General features: G+C 37.9%; 2 protein-coding genes across 2 annotated transcripts; one reads left to right on the top strand and one right to left on the bottom strand.

Moving 5' to 3' along the window:
- Window positions 1–561: 561 nt before the first annotated feature.
- On the top strand, window positions 562–2,508 carry LOC129732789 (protein valois). The gene is made up of 4 exons (XM_055694028.1): window positions 562–1,032; window positions 1,092–1,633; window positions 1,688–1,904; window positions 1,968–2,508. Exons 1-3 carry the CDS (start codon window positions 673–675, stop codon window positions 1,878–1,880), a joined length of 1,095 nt encoding a protein of 364 aa, XP_055550003.1. The 5' UTR covers window positions 562–672; the 3' UTR covers window positions 1,881–1,904; window positions 1,968–2,508.
- Window positions 2,509–13,727: 11,219 nt separating this feature from the next.
- LOC129727830 (short/branched chain specific acyl-CoA dehydrogenase, mitochondrial) lies at window positions 13,728–15,498 on the bottom strand. The gene has a single exon (XM_055686043.1). The coding sequence runs from the start codon at window positions 15,394–15,396 to the stop codon at window positions 14,128–14,130; it is 1,269 nt and encodes a 422-aa protein (XP_055542018.1). The 5' UTR covers window positions 15,397–15,498; the 3' UTR covers window positions 13,728–14,127.
- Window positions 15,499–17,563: the final 2,065 nt, after the last annotated feature.

Here is a 17,563-nt window from a genome sequence, read left to right as displayed (position 1 = left end):
TTGGTTTGAAAAGGCCGAAATTCGGAAGAGCTGAAAAAAATGAAATGTTGAACCTTCGCAATTGTAACTGTAAAAATATTCATTGCACAATGTTCAATGTAAAAATAAGCGTCATCGATCGTTGAGGGAGTCTTGTGTCGTTACCATTATCATCTATATTTTTTTTTACTTTCGACTTCAAAAGTACTGCAAATTCTGTTTACAATTTGTTATTTTTCAGTGAAAAACTATCACTCGAAAAAAAATCTGTTCTTAGCTAAAAAAGTTTTCGATTTTAGAACTGCTCTTACTAATTATTTTCGCCTTGCAGCTATGATTGTGTTAATCCTGTGTTAATGTGTCTTGTTATGTGCATAACGATTGTAGAAATAAGCATGATTCCAACGAATTTTCAATGAAATAACGTATTAGTAAACTATTATTAATGACTAATTTAGTGAAATGTTTCTGTTTTGTGCTCAAAAGTATAGACATTACCTTATCAATTGTCATTCAAATCATTCAGATGAAGCGCGAAGATTTTTTTCAGTCTTATGTTTTGTTTATTGCTTTATTGTTCAATGTAAACTTAACCTCAACTTTCTGCATCGCAGTGCCGCTTTGAATTGTGGGATGATTTATATTTGTTTTTGTGGAATAGATTTCTGAAGATAACACAGAGCTTTGTAAGAAATGGATTATAGCAAACGTTTGAACATGATCGAGATGTTTCAGGAGCCACCCGAATATAAACCTCCTGGAACAGTAGAGGAACTAGCAGCTAGTCTCAACTATCCAAACATGAATTCCCAGCAATACCGGATGACAAGGAAGCTACCTGCAAATGTGCTGCATCCATGCCTAGACCATGTTATTAGAAACGACTCTGGTTTAGTGTTGATAGCTGGTAATGACTTAATGGGTCGCCGCTGGGGTTCCAGTTTGTATGGATGGGAAGACATAAACGTCGTCATGGACGATTCAAAGGCCAGTTTTAAAAAGCAGTGCCGTTATACAATCACAGCGCTCAAGTTTACCAGAGATTCTAACTTGGTATTTATCTGAAAATCTAATCAGTTTTATTCATTACCATTCTTCATATTTCATTCCAGTTTTTACTAGGAAATGACAAAGGAGCAGTGGAATTATGGTCAACACAAAACCCAACTCGCGGTAAAGGCTTTTCACTATATCTGATAGACTCTCAATCTGAACATATAGAGGGGATCTCGTCAATGGATTTACTAGCATCTGACGAAAATAAATTAGTTACCGGATCAAATGACGGTTGCTTAAAAGTTTGGATCTTTGGAGCAGACCTTCAATCGATCAGTACCATGACAATGGCTCACACGGATGAAATTACTGGCATATCTAGAAATGCAGAAAATGGGTCTCTCTTTACTACAACTTCATTGGATCGTTCATGTTTGCTATGGGATCTGCGCAAGCCAAGACCAGCATCAGCACTATTCGACAGGCACAAGTTTGCTTTCACTACGGTCTACTGGACTTCGACTCAAGAGGCGAATCAAATTGTTGGCATTGGCGATGAAGCAGGCAATTTATACTTTGTGGATATTCGACAACCGGGAGTATTCGTGGACTCGGTTAAAGTTTTTAATCGTAAAATCCACAAAATCTCTTTCAGTTCGTAAGTTTACTTGTTATCTGTACATCATAAAATTTCATCACATAAACATTCTAGCAACCACATGGTAGTTCTTGGTAATACTAACCAGGCTAAATTTTACGACGAAAAGCTTACTCTATTGTTTGAATGTACGCCAGCAATAAGTTATTTAAGGGATGTACTTTGGGATGAAAATCCTAAATCGGAGTCCTCTGCTGCGTGTTGGCTAGCTGGATGGGAATCTTTTTTTCAACGAGTAAATTTTTGAAAAAGCTTTCAAACAAAGCATCCGGTAAGAAAAATTGGTGATAAATTTGTTCTTGACAAGTGTATATGTTATAACATTTGCCTTTAGAAAATTCAAATGCGAGATTATTCATATGTATGTATGTATCACAAGGATGTCCTGTATTATATCGCGGGTTTGTGAAAACTAATATAAACCATATATTTTTTGGAGGCCAAAAGAGGTGATTTTCCAGCTTTATTCTTGGCGTGGTGATGAAATCTAACTGATTCACAGTGTTAACGGACCTGCAATCAACATATTAAAATTATATACTTAATTGAAATGAGAAATATTATGAAATGAAAAAAGTTAGATTATGACTTGTTAAACGTATGATTTAACACAAATAATGCTATACCGTGAGGCGCCCTAATTCCGTACGGCTCCCTATCCCGTGCACTTCGTATCAAAATGTGAAAAATGTAATAAATTCCAAAAACAGTGTTCTAAGGTTTTTTTTTCTGTACACAAAAATCTTATATTTGATTTTTTCTTCACATTTTGATATGAAGTGCACGGAGTTAGGACGCCTTGCGGTACCACAAGGCCCGGAAAAAGTTAATAGCTAGTGGCCCACAATCAGCTTTGAGCACTTGAAAACGCGGAACCGGTCATTTGTAGCTTATCTTAAAGCCCTATTTAAAGTTTTTTTTATGAAAAATAAAAACTGCAAATAAAAAGCTTCGTTTGGAACTGTAGACGCAACAGCTAACGAAACATTGACATTTCTGCATGCTTGTATTCTAAAAGGCTCGATTATTACATGGATTATAATTGAAATTTCGTGATATAAGCCGTTGCAGAACAGAGTGGTCTATGTGCCATCGAGCAAATTTTTCAGGAGAAGCAATTTTCGAAAAATCTCTGAACAAAATTCTGTTTCCTCTTCTTTAAAACAAAATGTTCTAGTAAATTGACAGTTTCTTTGCGGAATAAATGATTTCATCTTACCAATGTACATAAACCACTCTGCAGAAGCTGAACCTTGGTGCTACATTCCGATTCGGAACTCGACCTTCTGTTCATTATACACAGACTTCGCAGCCAGCTGTTAAGTGTACAGGACAATTGCGGGGCTAGCGCTACGATCCTACTGACACGAGACTCGAACCTACGACGACTGGCTTGTTAGGCCACCATCGTACCTCGAGAACAGCTGGGAGGGTTATCCACTCTGAATTCATATATATTTCACTGGAATCCTCGAATCGTTTCGGAACAGAGTGGTCTATGTACACAAGGCTAGTTAAAGACAAAGAAAATGATGGTCACTCGTAAAAAATGGCTATTGTCACATGTTACATGATAGACAAGAATGTAAAATGTATCATGTCACGTGTAACATTACATGTAACACAACATGATATATCACATTTTTCGTGTTACGTTACATGTAACATGTTACGTTTTCCGTGTTACATTACGTGTAACATGTTACAAATCGGGACAAGTGACATATCACATGTAATATGTTACATGATGGTATTACACCGATTTATGTACATATACCACACTGTTCCGAAACAGAATATTCATTCTGTTTCGGATGAAATTTCAGCATGGTAAAAATCAGCTTCAAAGTTCGATTTTTTGAATTTTTTTTCATTTTCTTACTTCAGCTTCTTGAGTAGATGCAGATTGTGCAAAAAACTCATTTTTGAAAAAAAATGGTCTCTAGACCACTCTGTTCCACAACGGCTTATCCTCATATGTTAGCAACAACGGCTCATATGTCGTCCCAACAGGTTAACTAATGTTGGTCCTACGAGTTTGACCAATTTGATACCTTGAAGATAAAAATATATTTTGGATTCCGCGGCAATCTCCTTTTCCAATCAATTTAATGGCCTGCTGTTAAGATGTACCTAATTATATCTGATTATTTTGAAGAAAAATATGCTGACTCTGATAACGGTACCAGTATAACACCTGTGGAGGAGGGAGCTCGTCGTTTATCAATGCGAGGCTCTTGGATTTCGAGGAAATACCTTGTAGAATTTTTAAATGAGGTTCTTGCACAATTAAAGCTAGGTACATGTAAGCCGGATTTACGATTGTGGGGGCCCGGGGCCAAGTCTTGTTAAAGGGCCCCAGAATAATTTATATATTTGGAACCTCTGATTATGTTTGAAAATTTTACACAAATTTGTCAGGAATTTTTAGAACATTTTTTTACCAGGGTTTTACGCTAAAAATTATCAATCACATATTCAACACTCAATTCCTTCCGTTTATCGTATTCGCGACTTCATATTGCCAATTTAACAGCCTTTCATTCTTTAAAGTCATACGCAACCTGTTTTTAATCAGTTTCATCTTCGAAAAAGACGGTTCCTTCAGCTGCAACTGTACTCAATCTGAAGTAAATTCGCTTTTGCCATGTAGCATCATGTAGGCTTTTGAAAATACACAAGAAGAATAAAATTGTACACCTTCTATATGACTTTGGGTTGGAATTTTTCGATATTAGTCTCTATAAGAGTGTAAACGAAACTAAATTAGGGGTAATTTCGCTTTTCCTATATAATCTTTTGAAAATACACTAGAAGAATGAAAGTCTACAGCCTCCACATCGTTTTGAGATGGATTTTTTTTATGTTGGTCTCCAGTGGTGGGCACCATTCCGCTAATTCGCTAATTCGCTAATTAGCGACGCTAAAATTCAGTTAGCGATTTAGCGATTTCGCTAATTTTTGAGCTGGTTAGCGAAACTGTTAGCGTCGCTAAAATTTTGGCCTTCGAAACGCTAATCGCTAATTCGCTAAATTTTGTGGAGAAGCGACAATAGAAATATTTAGAAAAACTGTGAATTGCTGATGGCGTACGTAAATTGCTTCGAAAGAAGAACATACTTGACTGCGAAAGTTACTTTTGTCGGTTTTTTACCCTAGAATGGAGTTCCAGTTATCGTACAAGCCACAGGAGCATTGTGAAGAACAAGCATAAGGTCTAGATTGAATTTTTGGCACACCAAGAACTTTGGTAAATTGCAATGCGCTTGAAATTATGACATCTTTGGTTCTACTTTTTCGATTCAGATAATAATTGAATTTTCATGAAAACATTCCTAAGAGTATCTATTTTCAATACAAGCTAAATAACTTTTGTTATTCTTGTTTTTACAAAATCAAATATGAATACCGTTTCGTGAACCTCTTACTGTAAATAGCTTTAAAAAGTAATTGTTTTCGTTTGTTTAACCAAAACAGATCAAAGTGGTCCAAATCTTACAAAACATGAGCAATAAATATAGCGATATGACTATTTACATATTAAAAAGTTAGCGATTAGCGATTAGCGAAAGTTCCGCTAATGTGGGTTTAGCGTTTAGCGTTTAGCGATTATCGAGCTAAATTTTCCGGTTAGCGACTTAGCGATTAGCGTCGCTAAATTTTCGGTTAGCGGTGCCCACCACTGTTGGTCTCTATATAAGTGTGAATTAAGAATTATTAATTGTTCTGTCAGCACTGAGCAATGATTGCTATTGCTTACCTTAGAAACTGCACAATTACAAAGTGGGTGTTTGTGTTAGTCGTGTGTCTATAGCTTGTTTATGATTCCATGTTTACAGTGTTATGACTGTGGTAGTTTTTTCATGAAATGAGTTAATTTGACTTTAGAATTACAGTTTATCAAAAAGACGAATGTAACACATTAATGCTCAACTGCTTCGCGTTAATTTAAGTTTTGTTAGTGCTCTGATGCGTTTCAGGTCAAGAAATATTATTTGCCAAAACACGAAAATTAATTGAAAGCTCCTAACTCCTTTTTACCACTATATATAAATGTCGATGATGATCATTAAAAGAATAATGGTTCTTTGACTCTTAAGGGGAGTAGGAAAAATCGACGTCGATAGTTTTAGCACCAAAAAAGATTCAGTAACTCGTCTACTGTCAAATAAGCGTTAGTGGTGCCCTATAAGAAGTTTCGTATTCCCGAAAATCCGGTTTTCCGGAAATATGTTCCGAAACTGAGGAGTTTTATTAATATTAGAATATCATTCATATTATTGGTTCAGAGTTCATTTTCACAGGCCATTTTTATGGCTTTGGGCGATATGGTGATATGCCCCAAAATGGTCCTTCCGGAATTGGTTCCAGTTGACTTCTAGTCACCAGGTATCATCCCGATTCCGAAAATACCGTTATTGGATGGTATTCGCAATTTTTGTTCTGTTCCAGACACTGGCGTAGCGTGGGAGGGGGGGGGGGTTGTGGCGGTCCGCCCCGGGTGTCATCCGTGAGAAAAATTTTCATACGTGTCACCTTCAAAAAGGTGACATCCGTGAGATAAATTAGGTGGAGGTCGTGGTGAAACTCTCAAAAATTATATAAATTTGCTCCTAAGAGTATAATCTCAACCAATTTTTCAAAAATGAGTAGATTTAGTGCAATTGACAACGAACGTGCCAACTCTCACAATTTCTAATAACAAAATGATTTCACTGTGACCTGGTGGGGGGAAGGAGTGACACCCAAATTTTCCGTCCCGGGTGTCACCCGGTCACGCTACGCAGTGCTTCCAGATACCGAAAGTCGCCATTTTGAAATCCAACATGGCGCCGAGGGTCGTTTTCCGGTCTTTAGGTATCATCCTGGTTTTGAAAATACCCATATTGGATGGTATTCGATTTTGTATTATTTGATTGCTTTGATGGCAAAGGCCTGATTTGGGTGTTGAGGGGCCAGGGGCAGATAGTTTCGTAGGGTCCTCTTTCCTCGAAACTTTTATATAGAGGAACAGTTAACGCAAATTGTGAAATGACTTCACGCTCTGCTGCAGCGGAAGGTGACGAGTAACAAAAATGTCTTCACTTTGTCTTCCCGTTCGTCATGCTTTCGAGTGGTGGTTACATGTCGCTTGAGTCGGCAAGCCCAGGGCATTTGCCCCCGTTACCCCCCTAAATCAGGACCTGTCTATAACCACTAGAAGCCCTGATGGAATCGGTTTCAGAAGGACCATTTTGAAAGCATGTCACCATAGTTTCAAAGCTCTATATTTTTCTTTTTTTCGGCCACTATTTGAATAAAAAAACATTAAAGTCAATATTATTTTACCTCAAGACCGCTACTAGCCCTGTCCCACTGTGGTTCTTTCTGCAACTTAGTAGCTTGGGAAGTATTAAAATATTAGCATGAATATTTTTTCAACGAGGCCACACTCAAAGCAAAAGGTGACCATTATATATTTTGATGCTTTGAGTTCATTATAGATCAATATAAACTAAGAAGAATGTCATAAACTTCAATTATTTTTACCAATTTCTGGTTTCAGTACACAACAGGTCTCTTGTATAACTTACGTGCATGAGTGCATGAGAGCCGTTATGTTTTGAGCCATTGTGAGTTCCGATGTCAATAAAATTTCCATATATATATATTAGTAAGATTAGCGTGCCGGAAACCGGAAGATCTACTTTTTATACTCCCCCAAAAATTATTCACAGAGTGTAATTTGAAAAATAAATACTAAGCGTCTTAGCAGAGTAATTAAAGAAAACAGAAGAAAGAATTATCAGTTTCCGTTAGACTCTACTAGAAATTTGGGAAAAAAAAATATTGAAATTCAGTCCGCGCAAATAGGTATTTCGACTGTGACATACAGTCATCCTCAGTGCTTATGCGCGGACTGAATTTCAATATTCATTTTTCAAAATTTCTAGTAGAGTCTAAAGGAAACTGATAATTCTTTCTTCTGATTTCACAAAGTATAGTTTATTCTCGGTCAACAAAAAAAAACATCTTTTGACATATTTAAATACACTAAAGTCGCTTTTTACGTGGGTGACACGTGCCGCGTAAAAACAACCGCGTAAAAAAAGACCGCGTAAATTCCGGAATCCGCGTAAAAAAAAACCATCGTTAATTTTGCATTCCGAGTGAAGAGAAATCGAAATCCGGGCAAAAAAACCGCGTAAATTCCGGAATCCGCGTAAAAAAAACGCGTAAATTCCGGAATCCGCGTAAAAAACTGCGTAAATTCCGGAATCCGCGTAAAAAACCGCGTAAATTCCGGAATCCGCGTAAAAAGCGACCTTAGTGTACATCTAGTTACGCTTGAATCTCATCTCCCAGACGGTCACGAGGTGTCATAGGTTCGAGTCTCGGCTCGGGAAAGACTGTTAGTGTCAGTAGGAGGATCGTAGCGCTAGCCCCGCAATTGTCCTGTACCCTGAACAGTTGGCTGCAAAGTCTGTGTATAAATGAGCCATTGCGGAACAAAGTGGTCTAAAGACCATTTTTTTCGAAAATATTATTTTTGCATAAACCGCATCTACTCAAGAAGCTGCATTTGGGAAATTAAGAAAATTTCAAAAATTTGAACTTTAAAACTGATTTATACCGTGTTGAAATTTCGTCCGATACAGAATGGCCATTCCGTTTCGGAACAGAGTGGTCTATGTGCATAAATCGGTGTAATACTATCATGTAACACTTACCATGATAGTATTACACCGATTTATGTACATAGACCATTCTGTTCCGAAACGGCTCAAATAAAACAGAATGTCGAGTTCCGAATCGGAATGTAGCACCAAGCCAAGGCAAGGCAAGTTACGCTTGAAGAATGTCAATCAAGGCGGTGGCCAAGCGCGGTCGTTAACTTCTAAGACAAGACGTGACAGCTGGTAACCGTTACATTCAACCAATTTGAACCGGCTGCTGATTGGCTGAATTCGATAACGCAACGTAAAAAATACAACGAGGTTACTTTTCACTGTAAAGCAGTGATGCTGGAGAGTCATAATTTAGCTATTATAATTGTTCATAAATAATGATGCAAAAGTATGCAAGGTACATGATATTACCGAGTAATGTATTTCACTGTTATAACTTTAAAAATGCATTGATTAATCGTTTATTACTATTTCGGTTGAAGTCCAAGAAACTTAGAAAGAAAAAATTTGGGTACCAAGAAAATTAGGAAGAAAAAATTTGATAGTAGAAGTATGCTTTATTGAACATAAAATAATAAATAAGAATTGAGTTTTATTCGCCTATATATTGCAATTTTAATTTGTTTTATTTTCATTGACCTGCAGAAGTTGTTAAAAATAATCAGTCTGGCATCAACGGTATGGAACGTTCAAAAAAATTTGGACGGGGATGACGGCCGTTACGAAAAGAAAAATAAGAAGCCAGCTGTCGCGTCTTGTCTTAGGTTAATTTCTCCTATGTTCAACACGTGATGCGGCTATTCATTGTAGAGATGGTCGGGTATGGGAAATTTGTTACCCGTACCCGACCCGTACCCGTCTATTCGAAAATTTTTAAACCCGTACCCGACCCGAACCCGATGTCTGGTTTGTTTAAAATACCCGTACCCGACCCGAACCCGAAAAATATCTATTCCAACAACCCGTACCCGACCCATACCCGAATGAAAAAAACGCCGAAATTGCTCGAACCCGACCCGTACCCGACCCGTCCTGGAAAAATACCTGGGTACCTTGCACGTTATACGCACTGATTGTCATATGTGGTTTCTCGAGATGATGGCCGAAGTTAGACAAGAACCGAGTTTGAATGTGAACGAATGTTAATGAACCCAGAGTTCCAGGCGGATGGTCCACTATACGGAAGGGGTCCACGAGGGGCGAGACAGCTTTTATCTGAGTTACTCTTATGCTTGGGAGTATCTCTATTTTACTCAATATTACTCCGAAATTTCCAGATGATTCAGATCTTCGGTTACCTTGAGAACAAGACAAATATATGAGCGGTGAGACCGAGTAACATTCATATTTATATTCGCGGTGGGGAAAAGGTTTAAGGATGAGTTTTCAGAGACACGAGAGTTACTCAGATTTGCTCTTTATTTTTTACGTTTTCCCAGAAAAGGTCAAAGTTTCTCACTTTTATCTGAGTTACTCTCTTACACGGAAGTTACTGTAATTTACTCAATATTACTCCGAAATTCTCAGACGATTCACATCTTTGATTACCTTGAGAGCAGGAAATATATATAAGAGGTGGGACCGAGCAACATTCATGTGTATATTTGCGGTGGGAAAAAAAAATTTAAGGATGGATATTCAGAGACACGAGAGTTACTCAGATTTGCTCTTTATTTTTCAGGTTTACTCAGAGAAACTACGAAACCCTTAAATTTACTCACTGTCTTACCCCTCGGGGGTCCACTATTAAAAGTGCATGTCTGGTAGAGTTTAAAAAAAACGACGAGCTTTATGTGAACATCGCAGCAAACTGAAATCTAAATATTCTAATAAGGTCAAAGTTAATATTGTTTTTACGTCAGCTGTTTCATAATATTTTTCTATTGTTGCTATAACATTCAAGGGCTTTAATCCAAAATTTGGGTGCAATATCATGAGATCAGATTTTTTTTATGACTTTTCGAAGTTTGGAATACTGACGTTTTTTGACATATGTTTAAAAAAAAATTATTACTTTAAAACGCTTCGCAGCTTCAATGATAGCTTGGATTTTTTTGGCGTCAAAGAAAAATTGATTTGTAGTTAGTGTGTATTACCTATTTTGTTTTAATTTTAAAAAAACCTTTTTTTTCGCAAAATTTGGTTGATTTCAGGGGTTGTGCCAAAGCTATGCAATTTGTTTCTGTGAGGAGGACGCCCTGGCGTTGCTTGTGGTTGAAGATTAAATCCTTTTAAATTAAAAAAGTAAGGGGAAAAGTGCCAAAATCAATAAAAATTAGGTCACGTGCTTTATGGGCGGCCTCAAATAAAAAATGGAATAGAGATTGGTGTTCAGCACCCCAAAATTAAGTAAATACCATATTTTTGTCGCATTTATCCACACTTTTTTTGCTTAGCTAGCCTTTGTATTAATTTGCCTTACTGTACAATGCTCCGCGGTTTCCCTGACAGATATGAAAAAAAGCCCGGCAAAAATTCCAATTAACTCAAAACGGTTTCAGGAAGAACTATTCACTTTCACATTAGAAAAAGATAACACGATGTCATTCCCTTCGTGCAAAGACTGCCGACAGCTGTCAGAATGGGTATTGGCCGATCTTTCCGATTATCGACACTAAGAAAACACCTAGGTTTGAAATGTTAAAAATTAAATTCTCATAATGCACAAAAATCGAATTACCCGTACCCGACCAATTGAGAATTTTCCAAACCCGTACCCGACCCGAACCCGAAGCCTTGGTTTTTAAATTACCCGTACCCGACCCGAACCCGTAAAATATTTTTTGGCGTTACCCGAAACCCGACCCGAACCCGTCGGGTACGGGTTTCGGGTAAAAATACCCGTACCCGACCATCTCTAATTCATTGCACTTCAGACTATGAAATATCAGTAAAACAGGTTTTTATTCAAAAAACTAAATGTTGTGCTGTAAATTACTACTGCTACTTCAAAAAAAGGAGCTCCTAGAGGTAAATTTGAAATAAAACCTCACATCTCAACTAATATGTTATTTTGCATTGCCCAATCAAACCACTTTCGCTTGAACATTAAAATAAAACACCAAAACAAGATAGTGCTTTAACTTCGATTATGAGCACGTGATGATCAGAATTTATGTGTGAATAAGTGGAACTAACACCAGAGGAACGTTCTAAACTGGTGTGCATAGTATTCGATTTAATTTTACAGTCAGCCTTAAAGGCTACATAATTTTGCTATTGTTTTGTCTGAAAGTCTTAACGACTAGTTTACTACCAATGTATCACAGTCAATTCAACTCTCCTATTTTATAATTATCATACATCGTCAAGTGTGACAATGAAAATATTAAAAAACAAAGCCTTGGTGCTACATTCCGATTCGGAACTTGACCTTCTGTTTATTATACACAGACTTGGCAGCCAACTGTTAAGCGTACAGGACAATTACGGGGTTAGCGCTACGATCCTATTGACACTAACAGTATCTCCCGAGCCGAGACTCGAACCTACGACGACTGGTTTGTTAGGCCAGCATCGTACCTCGAGACCAGCTGGTAGGGAATAATGAAAAATATTACATATAATATTTTCCAACGATTATGCATCCAAATAGGTATTATGATTCACCAAACCAAAAACCGAATCAATCACAAAAATATTTGTTATTCAGCCCGAACACTCGGTTTGTGTCTAGTTATTTTGAAGTGCTCCGACCACAAACATAACTTCAATGCTGGATGATTTGAAAACGTCCTTTATTAGGATATTTTAGTTCACCTGAAAACCACAACGGCAATGACTCTACTTCAGAGTGAATTTCTTGTCAGCCGCCAGACATACAATAACCAACTTATTTTTTCCATATTGGTATGCTTGATTATACCGTATAATTCAGGGCGCAGCTACTAAGAATTTGAGTAATTATAGGATTTTACCTTTGAGTATGAGGTAAGGTTTACCGTTTTCGAAAATTAAAAGTATTTTGTTCCTTCTTGTTACTCCTAAGCAACGCACAGTGAAAAAAACGGTACCGGAATTTCCCCTAATTAATCGTTATTCGGTTACTATGTTACGTCAAGCATCCACTTGCGTTGTGAACACATTCTCAATTAGTAATATAATATTTACCAGAGTTTGAGTCTTATACGCTACCTTACAAACCCGTTGTTTGTTGCCTATGCCCAGCACTCAGTGTTTATAAACAACCAATTACTAAACAACATTATCATTTTGAAAACATCACAACAGCCTTCGGATAGTTTAGCATTGCAAAATCAGTAAACCATACTTCTCTAGAGATAATTTGGACATCAGTGGCCTTAGTAAATGAACTTAATAGAATGCGTATTAATTAAAAGAAACGGAACTTGTTTCTAGCAAAGTAGGACAGACATGACTAGGTTATGTTCGCTCATTGTTAGAAACTACTGCACGCATAATCAGTAACCTGCTGCTTTTTTAAGAAACGGGAAAAGAAACCGGAACAAATCTTTTTTTTTAACAATGCATGGGCACTTTTTGCCTCCCTAATACGAGTACTGCCTCCCAGCTGGTCTCGAGGTACGATGCTGATCTGTCACGTCAGTCGTTAGTGTCAGTAGGATCGTATCGCTAGCCCCGCAACTGTTCTGTACGCTTAATGCTTGGCCACGAAGTCTATTCGGTTTATTCGCGTTGAAAGAGATTTCGAAGGCTGTTCGCACCTACGTGAACTCTCGTATGTAATTGTCAAAATGTGCGTGAAGACAAAAGCAAAAATATTTCCTTTTTTCTTTTTCGCACGCAGAAACCAAACAAATATCAGCAACACCGTCAACGCGAATTGGCCCTAACGACTCTGTCGATATTGGTTTGGTTTTTGCTTGCGAAAGTGAAGGAGGGAATATTTTTGCTTTTGTTCTCACACATAAATTGACAATTGCATATGAGAATTCGCGTAGGTGCGAACAGCCTTAAAAATCTCTTTTACTTGTGTCAGGGCCAATACCTACTGCTGTAAACGAGCAAATTTTAAATTTTGTTACCGAAAGAAAACACTGCCGACAAGGGGACCGCGAGGCTCATATAAAGGGATCGCGAAGCTCTTTCAGTGAAAGCGGATTTTCAACTCTTCTGCGTATAAGGACCAAGACGTGAAACAAATAAGACTTGCAGGACAATATGAAACATAAAAACGCAGCCTCAAATTGGGAAGTTTGTATCTAAAATAATTTTGGAGGGCCGCGAAGCTCTCTGTGCTTCGCGAAGGATCACGCGGAGCTTACTGTGTTTTGCGAGAGGGGTTGCGGCATCAAAAGGTTGGGAGCCACTGCTCTAGGCAATCAAGCGTGTTAAGTGTGCAGCTAGTAGAGCAAAATCGCACTTCATTTATAGGACGCGTGCATACATTTGTCGCATGTATGAACCTGCTAATAATACTAATTGCAAAACAAAATCATACAATATGATGTGCTTTTGTCTAATTTATTAGCGATATCATGATAATGTACTCTTAAAATTAATACACTTGGCACGTAAAATGTGCTTCGACAATAAATTTTCTTGGTACCGTTTTTATTTCTGAAGAGAGACATTATTGCGTTTTTAATAGCACACTGTTATCATTCATTCAGTTTGGGACGCAAATGGATACAATATAAAAGCGCAACAGTTTTACCACAGACACACTTTGTATTAGTTAGCTTATCGTATGCATGTCCGTATATGAATATCTCGAGAGAGTATGAGTTTTCTTCAATTTAGAGGAAGCCACACTCTTTGTTGTCGTGTTGCATATTACATAATATTTTGGAAGACTTGGATTCAGAACAGGAATACTTTCTGCTGGAAATTTGCATGCGACTCTTATGATTCGTATTCCTTTTTGAGCACTTTAGCGATCGTGCTCAACTGCATGTTGGTAGTTCCCTCGTAGATCGCACCAATCTTACAATCGCGATAGAATTTCTCCTGTGGGAAGTCTTTGGTGAAACCGACGCCACCCATCCAATCGATGCACTTGACGGTGGTTCGCTGAGCCACTTCAGAAGCATAGGTTTTAGCCATAGCAGCTTGCTTTAAGAAGGGCACTTTTGCTTCTTGCAAACGGGCAGCATTGTACACCAGCAAACGAGCGGCTTCTAATTCCATTGCGATCGTAGCTACTTGATGCTGCATACTCTGGAAAGAATAGATATCCGAACCAAACTGTTTGCGTTCCAGCAAATAAGGAACAGTAGCATCGAAACAGCCCTGAGCACATCCAAGCATCTGCGCACCGATACCAATGCGGCCTTCGTTAAGGAATCCTGCAGCATACTGATAACCCTTGCCAAGTTCACCAAGAATATTTTCCTCAGGAACACGAACGTTATCCAAGTGCAACTGGCATGTTCCAGAAGCACAAATTCCAAGCTTACTCTCTTTTTTTCCAACCGTAAAGCCTTCTGTATCACGGTCCACGATGAAAGTTGTTATGCCACGATAGCCAGCGGACGGATTAGCATTAGCCATAATAAGGAACATTCCAGACATATCAGAATTAGAGATCCACATCTTGGTTCCATTTAGAATATAATGATTTCCATCCTTTTTGGCTGTGGTTTTAAGTGAAAAAGCATCTGAGCCAGCAGATGGTTCCGAAAGTGCAAAGCTTCCACTATATTCCTGACACAACTTAGGTAGATACTTCTTCTTCTGTTCTTCAGTTCCAAGCTTGATCATTAATGAATTGACCAGGGTGTTATGTATATCTACCAACGCGGAAACTGCGGGATCAACCTTGGCCAGTTCTTCGACGACCAGCATCATGGTCAAAAAGTTGCACCCGCTTCCTCCATACTCTTCGCCGACTTCCACACCCATCAGACCGTTATCAAAAATAGCTTTTATCACGCTAGGGTCGAATTTGTGCTCTTCGTCCATTTTTCTCACTAGAGGCGCAATTTGCTCTTGTGCTAGTTTGGATACCGTTTCCTTCATCATTAATTCATCTTCCGTGAGGAAAGTTAATGGAGACGTTGGTCCTTGAGCAGTGCCAAATGAGCTTGATGAATATTTCGCCGCTGGTTGGATAAAGTTCTTCCGACAGGCGGCAGCCGACCGCAAAGTACTTTTCAGTAAATTCTGCATCATTTTTATTCTAATTGACGATACTGCGGGAACAGAGTAGAAACAATCTGCGAACTGATCACTACCAGTCTCATAAATCAACTGAGTTGGCAAACTTGAAACGAGGCAGCAGGCAGCTCGTGGGATTTCTGAACGTGGTGTATGTACCGGAGTTCTTTAAAGTGTAGGTAGTAAAACTGATTTTTGGTTGCTAATTGAAAGAATGAAACTAAGCAAAAAATAGGATCCCAATTACAAGCCCGCAAAAGATAACGTCTTTTCGGTAAGAAAATTGAAAGATGTATTCAAACTTGATTTTGGAGCGTTTTAGCAATATTATGTCAATGATTATATTCTATGATTATAATGTTATATAGCAGGAATCCAGAGATTCAATGAATGCTGCTGTGGATAGGACACCCATTAGCATAATCATTATTTTTTTTCCAGTTTAAATCTCTTTTAAACCATCGTCGAATTTTTCCGACGAAAGCGAAAGGCATGACTCGAACTCAAACCACCGCATTGTGTCTAACGCGGGTGTCTGGTCAGCTGTGTGTATATTGATTACTACACCATAGCCACGCAGAAATCTGATAATGGAGATTTTTCAGTTAGTCCTAACGACTCGTTTGCGATGTTTGTGTGATGCGGTAAATGACCGGTTTTGCTTGCCTAGCCAGGTCAGGCCATACACCTCGATCATACACACTATCGTTATTTGAGAGGAGTGTATTTTCTATTCTTTTTTTAGCGGGTGTATGTATGTATGGAAAATGATAAGACAATCAACATACAGAATTGGCCTCCAAAACAAGAATCTGTTACGTATGCGTTACCACGGAACAGTGTGTTGATGTCGTAATATATTTTTGTATACTTCATCTTGGACGGTTGTTCTTAGAAGTTTCTTGGCGCGTGTCGATTCTCCGCTAGTGTATTTATAGGGTGTTCCTACTTGCTCACAGGTAGCTTTTTTTTAATTTATAAAGGAAAAAAACAATGACTTTTCAGCTAAAATAATTTGCATTCAACAAAACAATTGTCATTTTTTTTTATTCTCATTTTTGATTTGGCTGAAGCTCTGCATTGGATTTTCTATGGGCAAAAGATGCAATTTTGTGTTATTGTTTTTTTTTAATCACGACTCATTTTTGAAAAGGTACGTAAAAAAGGTATTGATGACTACAATTTTTTTTTTTCAAAAAATCATAACTTTTTTCCTGATTTCTCAATGATTGAACAGTTCTCAATGTTTGGGTAATGTTTTGTAGTTTTTTTAAATTGATTTTTTAAGAACGAGTCTCTTTAGATAATTAATTTTGCTTTAATTATTTTTTTTTTCAAAATAAAAGAAATTTTTTTAGAGTGTATATTTTTTGAAAAGACAAAATTATTATCTATAACATTGCTGAAGATGTTACACCGATCAAACAAACCGTTTCGGCTCTAAAAATGGGGTATTGCACTCAGATAACCCTCCCTCCCTTCTCCTCAAGCGTTACGTATTTGAAGGACATTTCCTTACGACATTTCAGCTTCAGATAAGTCATTTTTTATTCTCGCTTATTTTCCGTCGATTTAGTTCCGCCACTGTTGTTGTGCCAATCACCGGCGCCAACGGTTCATGCGAAGGAAGGCGTGATCCCAGAGATTTTTCGCCTCAGAAAATCTCCCGGTGTCGGCTGGGATTGAATCTAGACCAGTTGGGTTGGTTGTGAGTGGATCACACCACCTCACAACCATCGACACCTATGCCGGCGGTGGGATTCGAACCCAGGCGTCGAGCGTGCTTGGAGGAGACGTTACCAACCACATCATATTTGAAATAGAAAAAAATATTTCCTACAATAAATAATCGAATTTAAAATGATATACATTTTCCTGGTGTTTTGTTTTTTTTTTTGTCACCCTAAGGCAATAAAATGTATGAGAAAAATTTAACCATGAAACATCCTTTTGCGTTAGGGATAAAAAAAAAATTCCTCAAAACCGATTTTAAGCGGACTTCGGGAACAAAAGCCTTCGGTAACAAAATGCACATGAAATCGTCTAATTTTTTATGGCAAATATTGAAACGCATGAAACGTAGACATTTAATTAATTTAAATATGGTATACGGCACGATACAAATTTAAGTTTAACTGAGCCAAGTACACTTTTTATTAATTCTAGATTAGCGGGAAGAGGA

This window comes from Wyeomyia smithii, chromosome 3 (genome assembly GCF_029784165.1).
Source record: "Wyeomyia smithii strain HCP4-BCI-WySm-NY-G18 chromosome 3, ASM2978416v1, whole genome shotgun sequence".
Taxonomy (NCBI): Eukaryota; Metazoa; Arthropoda; class Insecta; order Diptera; family Culicidae; genus Wyeomyia; species Wyeomyia smithii.
This window is presented reverse-complemented; position numbering and strand designations above follow the sequence as displayed.

Coding starts and splice junctions, on each gene's coding strand:
- LOC129732789 (XM_055694028.1), top strand. CDS start 673: ATGGATTATAGCAAACGTTTGAACATGATCGAGATGTTTCAGGAGCCA. Junction 1,033..1,091: donor TTACCAGAGATTCTAACTTG/GTATTTATCTGA, acceptor ATTTCATTCCAG/TTTTTACTAGGAAATGACAA. Junction 1,634..1,687: donor CACAAAATCTCTTTCAGTTC/GTAAGTTTACTT, acceptor TAAACATTCTAG/CAACCACATGGTAGTTCTTG.
- LOC129727830 (XM_055686043.1), bottom strand. CDS start 15,396: ATGATGCAGAATTTACTGAAAAGTACTTTGCGGTCGGCTGCCGCCTGT.